The 18,902-nt window shown below is 45.6% G+C and overlaps 1 protein-coding gene across 4 annotated transcripts; it reads left to right on the top strand.

The window, feature by feature from the left end:
• The first annotated feature begins 409 nt into the window (after nucleotides 1–409).
• On the top strand, nucleotides 410–18,439 carry LOC115206247 (serine/threonine-protein kinase PAK 1). Of its 4 annotated transcripts, none has more exons than XM_029772977.1 (15): nucleotides 410–572; nucleotides 659–719; nucleotides 11,029–11,241; nucleotides 11,408–11,502; nucleotides 12,826–12,973; nucleotides 13,101–13,138; nucleotides 13,796–13,906; nucleotides 14,623–14,839; nucleotides 15,579–15,642; nucleotides 15,744–15,905; nucleotides 16,175–16,292; nucleotides 16,449–16,548; nucleotides 16,737–16,933; nucleotides 17,029–17,166; nucleotides 17,432–18,439. In XM_029772977.1, exons 3-15 carry the CDS (start codon nucleotides 11,055–11,057, stop codon nucleotides 17,516–17,518), a joined length of 1,662 nt encoding a protein of 553 aa, XP_029628837.1. In that variant the 5' UTR covers nucleotides 410–572; nucleotides 659–719; nucleotides 11,029–11,054; the 3' UTR covers nucleotides 17,519–18,439. The 4 variants fall into 4 exon arrangements, with proteins under 4 accessions (XP_029628837.1, XP_029628838.1, XP_029628839.1 ...); XM_029772978.1 differs by having other exon boundaries at nucleotides 630–719; XM_029772979.1 differs by lacking the exon at nucleotides 659–719 and having other exon boundaries at nucleotides 11,035–11,241.
• Nucleotides 18,440–18,902: the final 463 nt, after the last annotated feature.

Raw genomic sequence — 18,902 nt, 5'->3', positions numbered from 1 at the left:
CAATTACACACACCTTTTCCTCTCCTCCTTATGTCCTCTCCTTCAGCAGATTCAGTGATTATTCTGATGATAAATGATGCTGATAAATCTGAATAAGGCTAATGTAAAATCCAGCCCAGTGATTGACCTTTGCACCTGTCAAGTCTATAGCCTACAGGTGAATAAAGTGGGCACAAGGAGAGAAGGACACAAGGAGAGAACACAAGGATAGGAAGCGATATAAAAAACTATTGAGACGCAGCCCCGAAAAGTAATCGGGAAACTCACCGTGAGACCCACCTCACCTCCCAGTGAAACAAACAGCCAGACAGACCAATAAGCACACGACTGAGCTTCAGCCTGACCACTGGCATTCTATTAACGAGTGTAGTGGGCGGGCGTTGCTATGTAGCAGGGTGGTGTGTATCTAACAATAGCCAGGGATTGGCAGAGCCTGGGCAGAGCGATAGAAGAAGGGTTTGGCAAATTGGGCAGAAAGAAAAAACTGAAGCGACTTGAGCGAATGCATGTGTGTGAGTGCTGGCAAAGAGATCGGATCGCCATCAGGAATTTTTCAAAAGACACGGCGAGAGGTGAGTTTCTCCTATTCCTTTATCCACAGACAGAACCGGGCATGACAGTCTTTTTAGTTTTACCTTCCTTTACCGGTACATTACAGGACTGTTACCAGCAGGCAGACAGGAGGAGCGTACTCGCCGCGCTACAGTGTAACGGAAAGGGTACGTACATACAGTAGCTATATCAGTGGTTGGACTTGGGGCCGCGACACAGATTTATCGTTACACTGATGTTGCCCCTGGGAGAAAGGAACGGGGTGCTTTATGTGTGTGGTGGTGGAGCTCCTGTGTGTGTGTGTGTGTGTGTGTGTGTGTGTGTGTGTGTGTGTGTGTGTGTGTGTGTGTGTGTGTGTGTGTGTGTGTGTGCGCGCGCGGACCAGTTGTCTGTCGCTTCAGGGTCGAACGGTATGAATGAAACATTTGGGAATATACAGTTATCATTTGAATTAAATTAACTCCGTGTGTTGATCGCCTGGATGAAAATTGGCAAAAAATGTAATGGATATAGTGTTCTGATCTCATGCATAGTCTAGGCTAGATATTACAGAGTGTATCCATTTTAATGCAGACAATTTAATTTATTTAATGTCTTTAGGAGAAACGAATCATTATGCGTCATGGGGGGGGGTCCTTCCGATCCTTCCGGTGTCCCTACCCCATTGAAGTTGACATTTCAAATGGTTAGGGTTGGGTATGGTAAAGCTAGGGGTTAAGATTAGGGTTTAAGGTAGGGGGTCCCAGGGATCCCGTATAGTTCTAACTGGGGAGAGAGACAGACAGACACAACCATACACACAGACAGAGAATAGAGAGACAGAGAGGGTAGGAAAGAGTGAAAGAGGGAGGGAGAGACCGACAGACAGAAAGAGAAAAAGACTGGAAGAAACCGAGAGAGAGGGTAGGCTAGATAAGTGTAGCTGTCTGATTAGTGACAGTGCTCCACAGCCTTCTCTCAGTTTGATTTGGCACGTTGAATAAATGACACATCAGGAATAACGGGCCAACCAAGAAGACTAGGCTAATCTGGGTTGGGGAAACAACACAGTTTGCGTCCCAATTGGCACCTTTTTTCCTATATGGGGGTCTCTGGTCAAAAGTCGTGCACAATATAGGGAATAGTGTTTTTATTTGCGATGTAGCCCCATCTTAGTGTCATCTCTATCACCACTGGTCTTGTCTCAATTCTGTTAATGTGCCTGAGTCAACATTGACCTTTGTGCCCCATAAAAGTTGAATGGCATCAATATGTAGAGGAATAAGTGAGATGTGATTGGCTGGCTGGAGGAAAGTGGGATGGGTGCATGTTATGTACAAGTGTAAAACAGTGTAATAATATAATTATTGGCCTCTTCAATGTGATATGAAGAGATGTTGGGGGTGTGGTCTCCTGGCTGCATTGTCTCTCACCTGTCAGGTATTTATACCCAACAGACTGTTTAGGGTTGGACACTTTAGCCAGGCCAAGGTTTAATTGTGTGTGTGTGTGTCTGTTCTCTCTCTGACACACACAGAGGGAGGAGTATTTCTGTAATTTGTTTCTACCCTGAGCTCTCTCCTAGTGTAGTACTGTAGAGAACAGAATACTGGCATCAGAGTTAACATGTCCACTGAAGCAAGAATAATGCTATCAACTATAAATATCTCTCTGTCTCTCTCTCTCTTTCTCTCTCTCTTCCCCTCTTCTTTTGTAAGTGTTATCCTCTTCTCTCACTTTACTCTTCCTACACCTTCTCCCCTCTCTCTTTCCCTCTACACACACACACACACACACACACACACACACACACGCACACACACACACGCACACACACACACACACACAGTGACAGGTAGTGCTGCATTAGCATTTAAATAACCTTTAAATTCCCATCCTGCTGCTGACCTTATGGACCTGTAGTTCAGTCCTCTTGCTCTCTCTTTCTCTCTTTTTTTCTTGCTTAGAGTGTGAATGCGTGAACAGCTGCAGTAGGAATCTCACCTCCTCTCTATATTAATTTAGCTGTTTTCTCTACCTCAGATGACCTCCATTGATAACCATTATCCTCTCAAATACACACACACACACACACACACACACACACACACACACACACACACACACACACACACACACACACACACACACACACACACACACACACACACACCCTGCTGGTTTACCATCTGGTTGGCTGGCGGTGTGGTGGCATGTCTGAGGAGTCTGATAGTTTGGTGTTAAAGGGAAAGTTTGGGTGTTAAATAGATAGGATGTGTTCCCCTGCTCAGACGTTGCTGATGCATGCCAGATCTTACAAAACCAGGATAGGTATTTTACATATCAGCTAACCACATCATATGTTATTGTCTATGACATGGCATGCAACCATTGGTTGATGCATGCAATGTCTGAGCAGCAGAACACAAACTGTCTGGTGTAGGATAGTTTGGGTGTTAGTTTAGTGTTAAAGGAATAGTGTTTTGTTAAATCAAATCAAATTTTATTTGTCACATGCGCTGAATATAACAGGTGTAGACCTTACAGTGAAATGCTTTCTTACAAGCCCTTAACCCACAATGCAATTTTAAGAAAAATAGGTAAGTCAAAAATAATTAAGTCAAATAATTAAAGAGCAGCAGTAAAATAACAGTAGTGAGGCTATATACAGGGGTACCAGCATAGAGTCAATGTGCGGGGGCACCAGGTAGTTGAGGTAATATGTAGGATAGAGTTAAATTGACTATGTCCCCTAACCAAAGGGATAGTTTGGGTGTTAGTTTAGTGTTTTGTTCAATGGATAGTTTGGTGGCAAAAAGGAAGTTTGCTACAGTCAGTTAGAATGTGGAAGAAGTCCTTATTTGATCTCTCGTTGGCTATCATGCTAGCTGGCTAACTGGTTAGCTGGCAACACCTATGTATTGAAAGACTAGCCAGCAGGTTAGTGGCAGGGTAAAGTGTCTCTGAGACAGTTGCTGGCTATTCTACACCTCTTTCTCCCTCTCTCTCTCTCTCTCTCTCTCTCTCTCTCTCTCTCTCAGGAGATCTGCTAACAATCACAGACAGCTCTGCAGCTAGCAATACTCAATGAAGACACACATATACACACACACTTGCATGCATACAATGCATTTATAAAACCATAACAATGCTTGGAGTTTAAATATTTACCAGTTGAATAGTTAAGGGCCTCCTGCTACCATGCTGAACTTTTGTTCTCTAGTTAGGCTAGATAAGTTTTTGTACTCACTCACTCACACACACACACACACACACACACACACACACACACACACACACACACACACACACACACTAGTCTAGTTATATCATTCCTTTTCTCGGGGGTGGAGCAGCTCTGGGCTCCCAGCAGGCTTTGCAACATGCATTATTTATGGTGTTGCCTTGGTGATTGGGTTGGTAGGCAGGGCCAGACAGCTGGTGGGCAGAGACCCTCATACCTGTATGGTTGTGTGTGTGTGTGTGTGTGTGTGTGTGTGTGTGTGTGTGTGTGTGTGTGTGTGTGTGTGTGTGTGTCTGTGTGTGTCTGTTCCAGCTCTGTGTTTAATAGTTATCATATGAGGAGAGAGTAGTTCAGTGGTGAGGTCACTGACCAGCCCTCTCCCTGTAGTTTACTCTGGACAGGCACAGAGAGGGGGAGAAGGAGAGAGAGATTATATGTGTTGGGTACTTAGACTAGTCAGTGGCTCACAGCTCTCATTCAATTATCTCTGTCACACACCCTTCCCTTTTTTCTCAGAGAAAAGGAAATAGGGAGAGGGAGAGAGAAGGAGAGAGGGCAAGGGGTAGAGGGGGTCAAATAGAGGGATCAGCTTCAAACAGTTTTTAGTGAATAATGGAGCTCCTAGTATTCCTCAGGACTGGCATTGTTCTCTTTCTCTCTGCTTCGCTCCCTTGCTTTCTACTCCTCTATCCATCTCACCCCCTTCCCTCTTCAATGCCTGCACGCGCGCACGCACACACACACACACACATCTTCGGAGGTAAAGGAGAACGCAGTCAGTGTGAGCATCTCTCTAGGCACGGTTAAATGAACAGACAGCAGATGTAAAGAGAGCGATGCAAAGGGACACAGAGAGAAAGAAGATGGATCTTTTTCTTCTTTGTGATTCAAACAATCGCCTGGTGGAACTCATGATGATGTCATGGTGATGGAGTGTCAAGGAGGAGAGGAGAAGGGGGAGCCACAGTAGAATGTTGGGATGAACCCCACCCTAAGAATCTGCTGGCGACTAGGTTCCTGTGATATCTCTAGGCACCCATGGAGAGCCGCGACACACACATACAATACACAGTGCATTGATGAAAGGTGAGGAAGGCCTTCTCAGGTTGACATTTTTAAGACGCCAACACACACTGATTTCTCAACACTGGCTGCTGTGTGTGTGTTTCTCTTAAGCTGACATTAAGCTCACTTAGAGTTATTAGGAGGACAGACCTCTCACAGTGCCAGGCTGCAAAGCATCTTTGGATTGTAAGCACTTAATGTCCTCCAGTGAAAGAAAGAATGAAGGAAATATACACTATCGTTCAAAAGTTTGGGGTCACTTAGAAATGTCCTTGTTTTTGAACACACACTGGACAGACAAACTCTGCCTAGAAGGCCAGCATCCCGGAGTCGCCTCTTCACTGTTGACGTTGAGACTGGTGTTTTGCGGGTACTATTTAATGAAGCTGCCGGTTGAGGACTTGTGAGGCATCTGTTTCTCAAACTACACACTCTAATGTACTTGTCCTCTTGTTCAGTTGTGCACCGGGGCCTCCCACTCCTCTTTCTATTCTGGTTAGAGCCAGTTTGCGCTGTTCTGTGAAGGGAGTAGTACACAACGTTGTACGAGATCTTCAGTTTCTTGGCAATTTCTCGAATGGAATAGCCTTCATTTCTCAGAACAAGAATAGACTCACAAGTTTCAGAAGAAAGTTCTTTGTTTCTGGACAGGTGCATATCTTCCTTCCCGGTTATGTGAAATCCATAGATTAGGGCCTAATTAACTTTAATTTACTGATTTCCTCATATGAGCTGTAACTCTGTAAAATCTTTTAAATTGTGTCATTTTTATTTTTTTTCAGTGTAGTTTGTTGGTCATGGTGATGTAGTAGGTCGTCGTGGTGATATTGGTGATGTCGTCAGTCGGTCATGGATGAGAGAGGGTTGTTGATTTTCTCTGTTTGGCTTCATTTCCTGCTCTTAGGCGTGAGAGAACACTGCAGTATCATAGACCAGCTGGTACACACACACACATGGGGTATGTCTCTTGGAATCAATTGTCATCCGTTCTGCATGGTGGAGTGCCTGTAGTGAGACGAGGTGATGTGTGTGTGTGTGTGTGTGTGTGTGTGTGTGTGTGTGTGTGTGCGCGAGAGAGAGAGGGGGAGGGAAATAGAAGGAGCGAGAGCAGGAGCTCTCAGGTTTTGGTCTGTGTGAGTTTGGTCATTTGAATTGTGTGTGAATAGAGTGAGAGTCTTCCTGTCACTGTCCATCCATCAACACCGTAACCCCAGGCAACCAGAGGGGGCAGGACAGTGCGCTATGGCAGTACCACAACCCCTTTCTCTCGTTACCTTCTCTCTCACTGTTGCTCTCTCACTGTTGCTCTCTCACTGTTGCTCTCTCACTGTTGCTCTCTCAATTCCCCCCCCCCCCCCACAGCCAGCCAGCAGGCGCTTTGCTATGCTGCTCTTTCTCTGTAATTGTGTCTTTGGCCATGTCATCTCTGCCATCTGTTTGAGCCTGTTGTGGGACTCCTGGGAGTGGGACACACACACACCTTCAAGTTCTCTTTTATAAACCCACCTATTTTCAAATAATAAGCATTCTGTCCTCATACATATTATTCATACAGTCATTATTATAATAATAATGTATTTCTATAGTGCTTTTCAATAAAAGTAACAAAGTGCTTCACATCATAAAATAATAAAATAAAAGTACTAACAAATAAACAAAGACAGGAGGAAGGAGAATGGAAAAAAATTCAAATTAAAGCATATATTGAAGTCCTACATTAAAATCATATTTATAAAAGTGTGTCTTCAGCAGGGATTAAAAAATAGGCACTGAATCTGCAAGCCTGAAATCCTCTGGCAGACCATTCCACAAATGCCCAGTCTCCTTTAGTTTTCAACCTAGACTTTGGAATGGTCCACAGTGCCCTGCCAGAGGATCTCAGGCTGATATATAGGATGGGGGCTAAACCGAGCCTAGCCTTAAACATGATTAATAGTGTTCAAATCTATTCTAAAAGTGACTGCTAGCCAGAGAAGCTGACGTGGTGACATTTTCTGGTGCCTGTTAAAAGCCGAGCGAGCAGCAGCATTTTGAACTAACTGTAGACAATGGAGTGATTGATTGACAAAGAGTGTATACAAAGAGTTACAATAAAAGCATGTATAACTTTCTCCAGATCAGTGACCTAGCTATATTTCTTAGATGATAAAAGCATGATTAAGTTGTGATTAAGTTGATATCTTTTCATGACAATGATGATGATAATTCCGATCTTTTTTGCGTTCCACTTTGTTTGAGAATTTAAATAAACCAAGAAGCTGATGTATAAGAGTGAACAGTCTGCTCTCATCTACTTGAAAGACTGAAGTGTGTGTGTGTGTGTGTGTGTGAGAGAGTGTTTAAAATATGGTAAAATATGCATTTGAAGTGTCTCTCTCTCTGCCCTAGGGGCTGGCTCATTAACATGGTGGGACAGGAATACTATTTGATCTTTTTCTCGCTTTCTTGCTTCCTTTCTTAATTTTTTTTTCTTGATATTGTTCTTTCTTTTGTTGAAAAAAATGTAATCTCACACAAACACACACAAAACGATGAGCGTAGGCTCGATCTGTCTAGTCATTAGCTCCACCAGGAGGGGGTCTCTGTCTCCTCAACTCCCCAGGGATAGTGAGGTCTTCTGGGCTTGGTGTATTAAGGCCTCCCCTCTCCTCCCCTGCTGGCTGTGGAGGTTTAGCTAATTCAGCTGATCAGCAGGGAGGAACACCAACAGGCTAACCCACTGTCTCTGTCAGACAACAAAACAATATGTGTGTGTTTTGTACTTTCTAAAATTGGTCACAAAAGAAAAATATATTTTTTTCAGACAGGGGTGAGACAGGGTTGTAATCTGAGTCCAACCCTGTTTGATATCTATAGCGTCAGCTCAGTCAGTGGAAAGCACCAGAGATGCATCTCAAATGGCACCCTATTCCCTACATAGCATACTACTTTTGACTAGAGCTCTATGGGCCCTGGTCAAAAGTTGTGCACTGTAAAGGGAATAGGGTGCCATTTGGGACGTAGCTCAAGACGTACCTTTTTATTAGTCTTCTGCTCTGTGTGTGTGTGTGTGTGTGTGTGTGTGTGTGTGTGTGTGTGTGTGTGTGTGTGTGTGTGTGTGTGTGTGTGTGTGTGTGTGTGTGTGTGTGTGTGTTAGTAGGGTGATGTGTGATGACAGGGTTGTGTATATAAAAAAAAATGTGAGACCTCCCTTGTGTCTGCTCGCCAGAAGAGGATTTGGGTGGGGAGACGGGGGGAGACGGGGGGAGGTGAGACGAGGGGGAGGTGAGACAGGGAGGTGAGACGGGTGGGAGGTGAGACGGGGGGGGGGAGGTGAGACGGGGGGAGGTGAGACGGGGGGAGACGAGGGGAGGTGAGACGGGGGGAGGTGAGACAGGGAGGTGAGACGGGTGGGAGGTGAGACGGGGGGGAGGTGAGACGGGGGGAGGTGAGACGGGGGAGGATGTGTTTGATGTCTGAAGGAGGGAGGGAAGATGGAAAGAAGGGAGGAGGTGACAACGGTGCTCTAGAATTACAGAACCAGATCAAGTACAGTATGTGTGTGTGATCCACCTTGCGGCCAGCTGCTCTCTTAGTCACCAGGGCTGTGAATGTGAAGAAGTGTGTGATTTGTAGACTGTGTGTGCATTTGTTTATACATCTGTTTAGTGTTTGTGTGACAAATATACTGTAGTTCCACACTTTCATGACGTGTGTGTGTGAGCCACAAACCCCACCTCCTACCCCATGACTCGTTCTGACATCACAGGCTGTGACCTCATTATGACTGAAAGGCAGCAGAGCAGAACTCAAGTCCAAACACACACTCTCACATTCTTTCACACATACAAACTCTCTCCGTCACACACTGCATGGTATTTGGACTTGGACTAGCTGTAGCTGTTGCAGTTAGAAGAGGACTGAGGAGACAGAAGCTGAAGCCAAGATGGGGCAGGGTAGCCTAATGGTTAGAGCGTTGGACTAGTAACCAAAGGGTTGCAAGTTTGAATCCCTGAGCTGACAAGGTAAAAATCTGTCGTTCTGCCCCTAAACAAGGCAGTTAACCCACTGTTCCTAGGCTGTCATTGAAAATAAGAATTTGTTCTTAACTGACTTGCATAGTTAAATAAAGGTAAAAAATAGACTGCCCGCTTGACAACTGCTACACCACCGAAAAGTTAGCAATTCAGCGACACGAAGGGAGACATTTCAAGCTGTGGCATTACGGTATATGATTTTAACTCTGTTACACTAACCCTGAGGTATGATGAGGCCAGTGTACCAGATGATTACAAATCAGATGTAAATGTCACATTATTTACCATGTGGACGTTATGATTCATTCCTGCATTGAGACGACATGAACTCTGTTATTCTCCTGTACAGTGGATGACCTAAAATAAATCAATCTGCTCTTTTTGTTTAGTGCTCCAAATTTCTACCTCAAATTAGTATTTTTGGATGTTTTTCTTGGTAAGCTCTTCTCATGACATGAACTCTGTATAACTGTCCTGTGTGTGTGTGTGTGTATTTGACCCAGATAGTTGTTCCCTTTAGACTGTGTCCACCAGAGCATTCACTATAGCAGGTTAGCTTACATCCCCTATGTGAATTACTGTGTGTGTGTGTGTGTGTGTGTGTGTGTGTGTGTGTGTGTGTGTGTGTGTGTGTGTGTGTGTGTTTGTGTGTGTGGGTGTGTGAGAATCTGTGTGTGTGTGTGTGTGTGTGTGTGAGAATCTGTGTGTGCATGTGTGTGTGTGTGTGTGTGTGTGTGTGTGTGTGTGTGTGTGTGTGTGTGTGAGAGAGAGAATCTGTGTGTGTGTTTGTGTGTGTTTGTGTGTGTGGGTGGGTGTGTGAGAATCTGTGTGTGTGTTTGTGTGTGTTTGTGTGTGTGGGTGGGTGTGTGAGAATCTGTGTGTGTGTGTGTGAGAATCTGTGTGTGTATGTGTGTGTGTGTGTGTGTGTGTGTGTGTGTGTGTGTGTGTGTGTGTGTGTGTGTGTGTGTGTGTGTGTGTGTGTGTGTGAGAGAATCTGTGTGTGTGTGTGAGAATCTGTGTGTGTATGTGTGTGTGTGTATGTGTGTGTGTGTGTGTGTGTGTGTGTGTGTGTGTGTGTGTGAGAGAGAATCTGTGTGTGTGTGTGAGAATCTGTGTGTGTGTGTGAGAATCTGTGTGTGTGTGTGAGAATCTGTGTGTGTGTGTGAGAATCTGTGTGTGTGTGTGTGAGAATCTGTGTGTGTATGTGTGTGTGTGTGTGTGTGTGGGTGGGTGTGTGAGAATCTGTGTGTGTGAGAATCTGTGTGTGTATGTGTGTGTGTGTGTGTGTGTGTGTGTGTGTGTGTGTGTGTGTGTGTGTGAGAGAGAATCTGTGTGTGTGTGTGAGAATCTGTGTGTGTGTGTGAGAATCTGTGTGTGTGTGTGAGAATCTGTGTGTGTGTGTGAGAATCTGTGTGTGTGTGTGAGAATCTGTGTGTGTGTGTGAGAATCTGTGTGTGTATGAGAGAATCTGTGTGTGTGTGTGAGAATCTGTGTGTGTGTGTGAGAATCTGTGTGTGTGTGTGAGAATCTGTGTGTGTGTGTGTGTGAGAATCTGTGTGTGTGTGTGAGAATCTGTGTGTGTGTGTGTGTGTGTGAGAATCTGTGTGTGTGTGTGAGAATCTCTGTGTGTGTGTGAGAATCTGTGTGTGTGTGTGTGTGTGTGTGCCGTTTTTAGATGTTTGTGGTACAACCAGTCATTAGCTTGTTCCTTTCTCTCCTCAGTTCAATGGCTCTTAGAATTAAGTGAGCAGAGACAGCAGGGTTGTGTGTGTCTTTCTCTTCCTGGATTGTGACTCATTGGTCAGTGTTTGCAGCGTGCACACACACATTCTGTTTGCGGGAAACTGGCCTGTAAATGATGTGTGTGTTTGCAGATCAGACAGAATGCCAGCTAGTCAACTATGGACTGGTAGCTCTACTACCTGTGTCATGTTAGCTGATAGGCTAGTTGACTAATGCTCTCTCAGCTGATGGGCTAGTGGAATAATGTTCTGTCAGCTAATTGGCTAGAGTACTAAAGTTCTGTCAGCTGACAGGCTAGTGGACTGGTGTCCTGTCAGCTGATTGGCTAAATGTTTTGTCAGTTGATTGGCTAGTGGACTAATGTCATGTTAGTTGATAGGCTGGTAGACTGGTAATGTTCTGTGACCTAATGTTGATTGGTTGTTCCAGGAGCAGCCGGCGTGTAATTGGTGAATATGTCTGATAATGGGGACATCGAGGACAAGCCCCCAGCCCCGCCCATGAGGAACACCAGCACTCTGATTGGCTCCTGCAGCAAAGATCCTGCCCCCCATGGCTCCAAGCCCCTCCCCCCCAACCCAGAGGACAGGAAGAAGAAAGATCGCTCCATCAGGTCCATCCTGACAGGAGGAGGAGACAAGAGTGAGTCCTGTGTGCGCGCGCACAACGAAGGGAGGTAACCAGGGGGAAGACAGACATCCAAATCCCCCAGGATCTCTTGCGGTTGCTTGCATGGTTAGCCTTCCCATGAGCCTCTCCTCTCTCCCTTTCTCTCCTAATTTTATCTCTCTCTTTATCTCTCTCTCAGCCAACAAGAAGAAGGAGCGTCCAGAGATCTCTTTGCCTTCTGATTTTGAACACACCATCCATGTGGGCTTCGATGCAGTCACTGGAGAGTTCACAGTGAGTCCATGTGCTCTGCATCTATGCTCTACTAGGGTCTGTCTACGTGCTCTAGATCTAGGGTCTGTATCTAGTAGGGTGTTTAACAATGATTCAGCTGATCAACTATGGCCTGTGTAGGATAGTGGAGGCTCCTCAGAGGAGGAAGGTGAGGACCATCCTCCTCAGTGAATGTCGTAAAAAAAAATTAAACAAACATTTAAAAAGTTCTCCTTTTTAGATAAAACTATACTAAATATAATCATGTCACTAAATAATTTATTCAAATACACAATTTTGCAAAGAAGATCTACAGGAGCCTCAGCAGCACTCTGGTGTAGCACCATGGTGTAGCCGGAGGACAGCTAACTTCTGTCCTCCTCTGGGTACATTGACTTCAATACAAAACCTAGGAGGCTCATGCCCATCAATAGACTTCCACAGTAATTGACCATTTCCGCAGGACGTCCTCCAACCTATCAGAGCTCTTGCAGCATGAACTGACATGTTGTCCACCCAATCAAAGGATCAGAGAATGAATCTCGTACTGAAAGCATAAGCTACAGCTTGCACTGCAGTGCATAAAATGTGAGTAATTGACACAAAGATAGAAATAAAATAATTGAACAGTTTTAAACAAATTTCTTCTTAAATTTAGAAACAAGAGAGAAATAAAGATTGTTGTTTTTTTTCTTCCACTTTCAGTTTAATTTACTTAGCTAGGAAATGCAGCTAGCTAACTTTGTTTAGCCTACTGAAACACCCTGCTCAAACAGAGGGATGCTATGTTAGCTAGCTGGCTATGGCTATCCAACACAACACTGGAACTCTTCCAAGTCAAGGTACGCTTTTGGTTTAACTCATTTATTGCCACCTGGGCCCACCGGTGTACCTGCTTACTGACTGCACACTGTAATGTTACTGCATTATTGTAGCGGGTTTACTAACCCGTTAGTTCTATTAGCTATGCTGACTATGACGTTACTTTAGCTAATATGGTGACAAAGATGTAGGCTGTGTGTACTGTAGCGGTTTGGCATACCCACCCTCAATGCCTCTTTCTTCCTCAACCCCTCTTTCTCCCTCTCTGTCTGTCTGTAATAGGGGGAGATCTTAGGAGGAATGGAGCGAGTAGAGGGAGAGGGAAGCAGAGTGGGGGATGATACTGTAGGATGGAGATTTGACCCAGTTCTCTGACCACTGCAGACACGACATCTCTCTCTTGTTACTAACATTGTGTGTGTGTGTGTGTGTGTGTGTGTGTGTGTGTGTGTGTGTGTGTGTGTGTGTGTGTGTGTGTGTGTGTGTGTGTGTGTGTGTGTGTGTGTGTGTGTGTGTGTGTAGGGCATGCCGGAGCAATGGGCTCGGTTGCTCCAGACCTCTAACATCACTAAGCTGGAACAGAAGAAGAATCCTCAGGCTGTCCTTGACGTTCTCAAATTCTACGACTCCAAGGAGACCAACAACAGCCAGAAATACATGAGCTTTACAGGTACACACACACTAGCATGTATACACACACACACGTTCAGATGTTAACACATACACTATTTGTCAGAACACACACGCTATTTGTCTTGTTTTCTCCTCCTTCATCCTGTTTTCCTTCTCCTCTACAGACAAGAGTTCAGACAACTACAGCTGTTCCAAAACTGCAGTAAGTCTCCTGACACACCCTATTTAATTTCACATTTTTTATTTAACCTTTTATTTAACTAGGCAAGTCAGTTAAGAACAAATTCTTATTTACAATGACGGCCTACCCCGGCCAAACCCGGACGACGCTGGGCCACTTGTGCGCTGCCCTATGGGACTCCCAATCATGGCCGGATGTGATCAGAGCCCATCACCACTATTCTGACCAGAGCCCTATGAGCCATGGTAGGGCACTATATAGGGAATAGGGTGCATTTTGATAGGAACATATCTCAACTATCAATGTGTGTTTAGGGCATCTGCCATAGATGAAGAATGGCAAATAGGATTGGAGGGATAGAGAAAAACGGGATAAACAGAGAGAATGAGAGGATAAGAGATGGTGGAAGAGAGAGCAGAGGACAAAATGGAGAGGAGAGGTGTGCCGATCGACAGTCCTTGAGACGCATTCTTCACTGGCTCTACTTCTCCCTCTCTCTTTACCTCTCCATCCCTCATTCTCTCCCTTTGTCTGCACTGTCTGTGAATCAGTATATTTTCCTCCGTTCACGTTCTCTATCTGCCTGGCTGTCAGTCAGTCAGAAGGAGAAGAAAGGGGGAGATGGAGAAGGAGGAAAAGAAAGTGAGCTAACTGAAAGTGATGTCACATCCTCTTCAGAGCTCCAAGGCTGTGTCAGAGACGCCCGCCATAGCAACCGTATCTGAGGACGAGGAAGATGAGGCCATGCCCCCTCCTGTTGTCGCTCCCCGACCAGAACACACCAAATCAGTAAGACACACGCCACACACATACACTCAGCCCCCTGGCTCCAGACAAGGTAAATAAAGTCACACTATCCTTGTGCTGCTCCTCACTAACAGACTCAGCATGTGTGTGTGTGTATGTGTGTGTGTGTGTGTGTGTGTGTGTGTGTGTGTGTGTGTGTGTGTGTGTGTGTGTGTGTGTGTGTGTGTGTGTGTGTGTGTGTGTGTGTGTGTGTGTGTGTGTGTGTGTGTGTGTGTGTGTGTGTGTGTGTGTTTGTGTGTGTGTGTGTGTGTGTGACGATCATGGGCGGCAGCAGGGGGCTGAATTTAGATACTAAACTCACACTGCCTCTCTGTTCACTCTGTTGTCACAGAAAACACACACACACACACACACACACACACACCAGAGAAATCCCCTAGAGAAGTCCGTTCTCTGATTGGCTGAGAGGGGTCTTTTCTTTTGGTCCGAACTGAAGTGGCGTCTCAGACAGGGCTACTGCCATGGCGCCACTGTTGCCACGGTGATTTAGCAGCTTAGCGCACCTGACTGGGACACACAGACACAGTAAAATAAGGACCAGTAACTGTAACTGAGTTGGTTTGGTGGACCACCAATTGCATAAGCTATAGCTCAGACGGATAACATAGTCCTTTTCTCTCCCTTCTTTCACTCTTTCCCTCTCTAACACCCCCTCTCTCCCTCCCTCTCTCCTTCCCTCCTCCTCTCTTTCTCCTCAGATATACACTCGTTCTGTCATAGATCCACTCCCAGCTCCTCCCACCAGAGACGTTGCCACGTCGCCTATCTCCCCCCCACCTCCGGAGGGCGCCACCTCCACCATCACACCCCCCACTAGCCCCACCCCTAGTCCTGCACCTGGCCCCTCCATGCCACGCCCCGCAGACAAAACACGCAAGAAGAAGATGTCTGATGAAGAGATACTGGAGAAACTGCGTAAGTAACGCATGCACAGACACACACAGGTCGTCTGAAAGTTGCAATAGAAGTGAATTGCACTGGCTGCTGGTTTCAGATCCCTTGTACCATCTCCTGTCATTGTGCCGTAAGTACTCTGTAGTGATGAATGGTGTGTGTACTCTCTAATCCATTGGGTGTGTGTGTGTGTGTGTGTGTAACTAGTTCAACTATATCATCCTATGATGCTCCATGCCTCAGATGTACTCAGGTCTCCCTCTACTGGTAAGAAACAATACTGTCACTCAGACATCCTCCTACCCTCCTGTCCAACCCTGGCATCTGATTGGTCCTCTTCTCTCCCTACTGTCCAATCTCCTGGAGTTACCGAGTGATTCTGTGAAATTGAGCATCTGACTGTCTCACCTGCTCCTGTGGACCTAACAAGATGTCTTGTCTGTTACTGTTTCTCCTCTCTCACTCGCTCTCTTTGTCTCTCTCTCTTTCTCTCTCTCTCTCCTCCTCTCCCTCTCTCACCATCTGTCTGAGTCCGACCAGCATGTCTTTGACCTGACCCTGACAGACGTGGTCCTACAGTGGTTTTAAAGTGAAATCTCTGAGAGTCTCTACTGTAATGGTCCTACTTCTGCCTCTATGTCTTTTCTCTGTTTCCCTGTCTGTCTGTCTCTCTCTTTCTTTCTCTGACTCTTCACTCTGTCTTTCTGTTTCATTTATTAACCTCACTTCTCTCCCTTCTTCCCTTCCTCCCTCCTCTCAGGGAGTATAGTCAGTGTGGGAGACCCCAAGAAGAAATACACTCGCTTTGAGAAGATTGGACAGGGGTGAGTCTACACTACACACACACACACACACACACACACACTTCACTTCTTCAGTTTGAAATGAAAGAAGTCTCTCTCTCCCCTCCTCCTCCGTCCTCCAGTGCGTCAGGTACGGTATATACAGCCATAGACATCGCTACAGGCCAGGAGGTGGCCATTAAACAGATGAACCTGCAGCAGCAGCCCAAGAAGGAGCTCATCATCAACGAGATCCTGGTCATGAGGGAAAACAAGAACCCCAACATAGTCAACTACCTGGACAGGTGAGACACACACACACCAACATCGTTTACTAGACAGGTGAGACACGCATACAAACACACACACTCCTAAACGCACACATTGACATGTAAACACACACATTAGTTGTGAGGACTAGATATCTTGTCTTTCGGCTTCTTCTTTTTCACACACAGACACACCCTAACCGTCCCTCACACCCTCTAGCTTCCCCTTACCATTGACGAACTGGTACAGTGGTGATATTTGATGTTACCATGGTAACGTGGGTGTGGTTGTTGTGTTTCTGTAGTTACCTGGTGGGGGAGGAGCTATGGGTGGTGATGGAGTATCTGGCTGGAGGTTCTCTGACTGACGTTGTCACGGAAACATGTATGGACGAGGCTCAGATCGCTGCTGTGTGTCGGGAGGTCAGTGCTGCTGTGTGTGTGTGTGTGTGTGTGTGTGTGTGTGTGTGTGTGTGTGTGTGTGTGTGTGTGTACCTGGCTTGTCGGCATGCTTTCTAGTTCAGAAAGTGATGCCTTGAGCACTTTTGTACATCTTTCTCCCTCTCTCTCTCTCTCCAGTGTCTGCAGGCCTTGGAGTTCCTCCATTCTAACCAGGTGATCCATCGCGACATCAAGAGTGACAACATCCTTCTGGGAATAGACGGATCAGTGAAACTCAGTATGTAACACACTTTTAGGGTTGGAGATGGGGGCATTAATGTGCAGTGTCTCCATTTGACCAGCAGAGGGAGCTCATAGTCAGTTCTAATGCAGCACTACCACTGTGCCATTGCATATTTAGCCTTATATAGTGCATTAGAGTGCAATGTCCTATTCTAACATGTGTGTTCTCTCTCTCCTCTCTAGCTGACTTTGGGTTCTGTGCCCAGATCACTCCAGAGCAGAGTAAGAGGAGCACCATGGTGGGGACTCCCTATTGGATGGCTCCAGAGGTGGTGACCAGGAAGGCTTATGGTCCTAAAGTTGACATCTGGTCTCTAGGCATCATGGCTATAGAGATGGTGGAGGGAGAACCCCCTTACCTCAATGAGAACCCACTCAGGGTAAGAGGTAGAGAGAGAGAGAGAATGTGTATGTGTGTGTCTCTCTGTCTTTGTGTGTCTATAACGGCCCCTGTCTGTCCTGTCCTATCTCCTAGGCGTTGTATCTGATTGCGACCAACGGGACTCCAGAGCTTCAGAACCCAGAGAAACTGTCCTCAGTCTTCAGAGACTTCCTCACCTGCTGCCTGGAGATGGATGTGGAGAAGAGAGGGAGCGCTAAAGACCTACTACAGGTAGAGAGAGAGAGCGAGAGAGAGAGAGAGAGAGAGAGAGAGAGAGAGAGGAGAGAGAGAGAGAGAGAGAGAGAGAGAGAGAGAGAGAGAGAGAGAGAGAGAGAGAGAGAGAGAGAGAGAGAGAGAGAGAGAGAGAGAGAGAGAGAGAGAGAGAGAGAGAGAGAAGCATAAGGTTGGTTTCAGCATCAAACCACATGACTAGTTTTACCACTAATAAAACTAAACTTATCTTTCCTCTCTTCTCTCCTCTCCTCCTCCTCCACAGCACCAGTTCCTGAAGGTGGCCAAGCCTTTATCCAGTCTGACTCCTCTCATCCTGGCAGCCAAAGAAGCAGCCAAGGCTAACCGCTAACCTGCTAGATGCTAGCACAACGGATCACCCCCTCCCCGCCCCTCCCTCCGGGGCAAAAAAGACCCCTCCTCTCCCCTCTGGACCCAGACAGGGGGTGTTTCAGGGTGTACCATCCCCCTCAAACCCGTGACCTATCATGGTGACTGTGGGAAGGACGCTCTTACTGATGTCATTGCTGGTACAAATACACTGATCGGATTGGAGAAGAGTTCCAGGCCCAAAGACTCATGGGAGTTGTAGTTTCAGCAGGACAGTGTCTGGACTCTCTATGGACAGTGGCTCTGGACTGGATCTGATCTGACCTTTTGAACTGTTTGTTTGTTTATGTCTGACTGTTATTTTTATGTATTGAAAAAGTGCATTTTGGTTTGATATTTTCTTAGGCGTTTTGTTTTGGGGAGAAGTGATTGGTTGATTACAGTGTAATGAAGAGACGCAAAGTGGTACTGTTATTGTCTAAGTCCCAAACAGCACCATAGATCCTAAATAGTGCACTACTTTTGTCAAAGATAGGGTGCCATTAGGGACAGTCTTTCAGTCTGATCAAACGTTGGAACGTCAAACGTATCTCCTTATCTCTCTGTCCTTATCTCTACTCCTCTCTCGCTCTCCCTCTTTCTCTCTCTCTGTCTGGCTGACTGAGATGACACGCATGACACCTTTTTTATGGAATGTCTAAAATCATAATAATAATAATAATAATAATAATAATACAATTGGTGATGATGATGATAATTATGGTACATGAAGGATGCCTGTGTATGATACAGTATAGAAGAACATATCTAAATCCTATTTTTCCAGTACAATCGTTATGGTACAATGTTGGACTGATCCTAGTCCCAACCTTCTGAAGAGAGTATGTACATTACATGTGAAAAAAACTGCAAAAAACCCCAAACTAAAACAACCAGAAAAATATTGTCTGCCTTCTTTGTTTAGCAACGTGTTTTTCTTTATTCAGATGGAGCTGAAGAATACCAAGGTATCAATAAGAAGTATACTTTCTACCAGGAGGTTTGGCTTTGTTCTGTTTTTAAAATGTAGCGTTAACTACCTTCGGCCTTAAACTGTCTCACCGGTGGAAGACTTCTAGCAGACAGTTGGACAACCTCTAGTCTCTCACCAGAATCAGAGTGCTCTGCACGCTCCTGCGGCTGTGAGAAGAGGCTAGACAACCTCCAAATCTTTTCAGTTCCCCAGACTACTGTAGTCCACCTGAGGTTAGACCGGTTTAGAACTGGGATAGACTGAGTTGAACTGGTTCAGACCAGTTCAGATAAGGGTGGAGATAGTTATTGAAGTCTTCTCTTCCTGTGTATTGGAGACATAATTATGATGCTTATAAAAGTCTTATTTTGAATGAGACAAATCTCTATTATGG

The sequence above is a fragment of the Salmo trutta genome, chromosome 13 (assembly GCF_901001165.1).
Source record: "Salmo trutta chromosome 13, fSalTru1.1, whole genome shotgun sequence".
Classification (NCBI taxonomy): domain Eukaryota; kingdom Metazoa; phylum Chordata; class Actinopteri; order Salmoniformes; family Salmonidae; genus Salmo; species Salmo trutta.
This window is presented reverse-complemented; position numbering and strand designations above follow the sequence as displayed.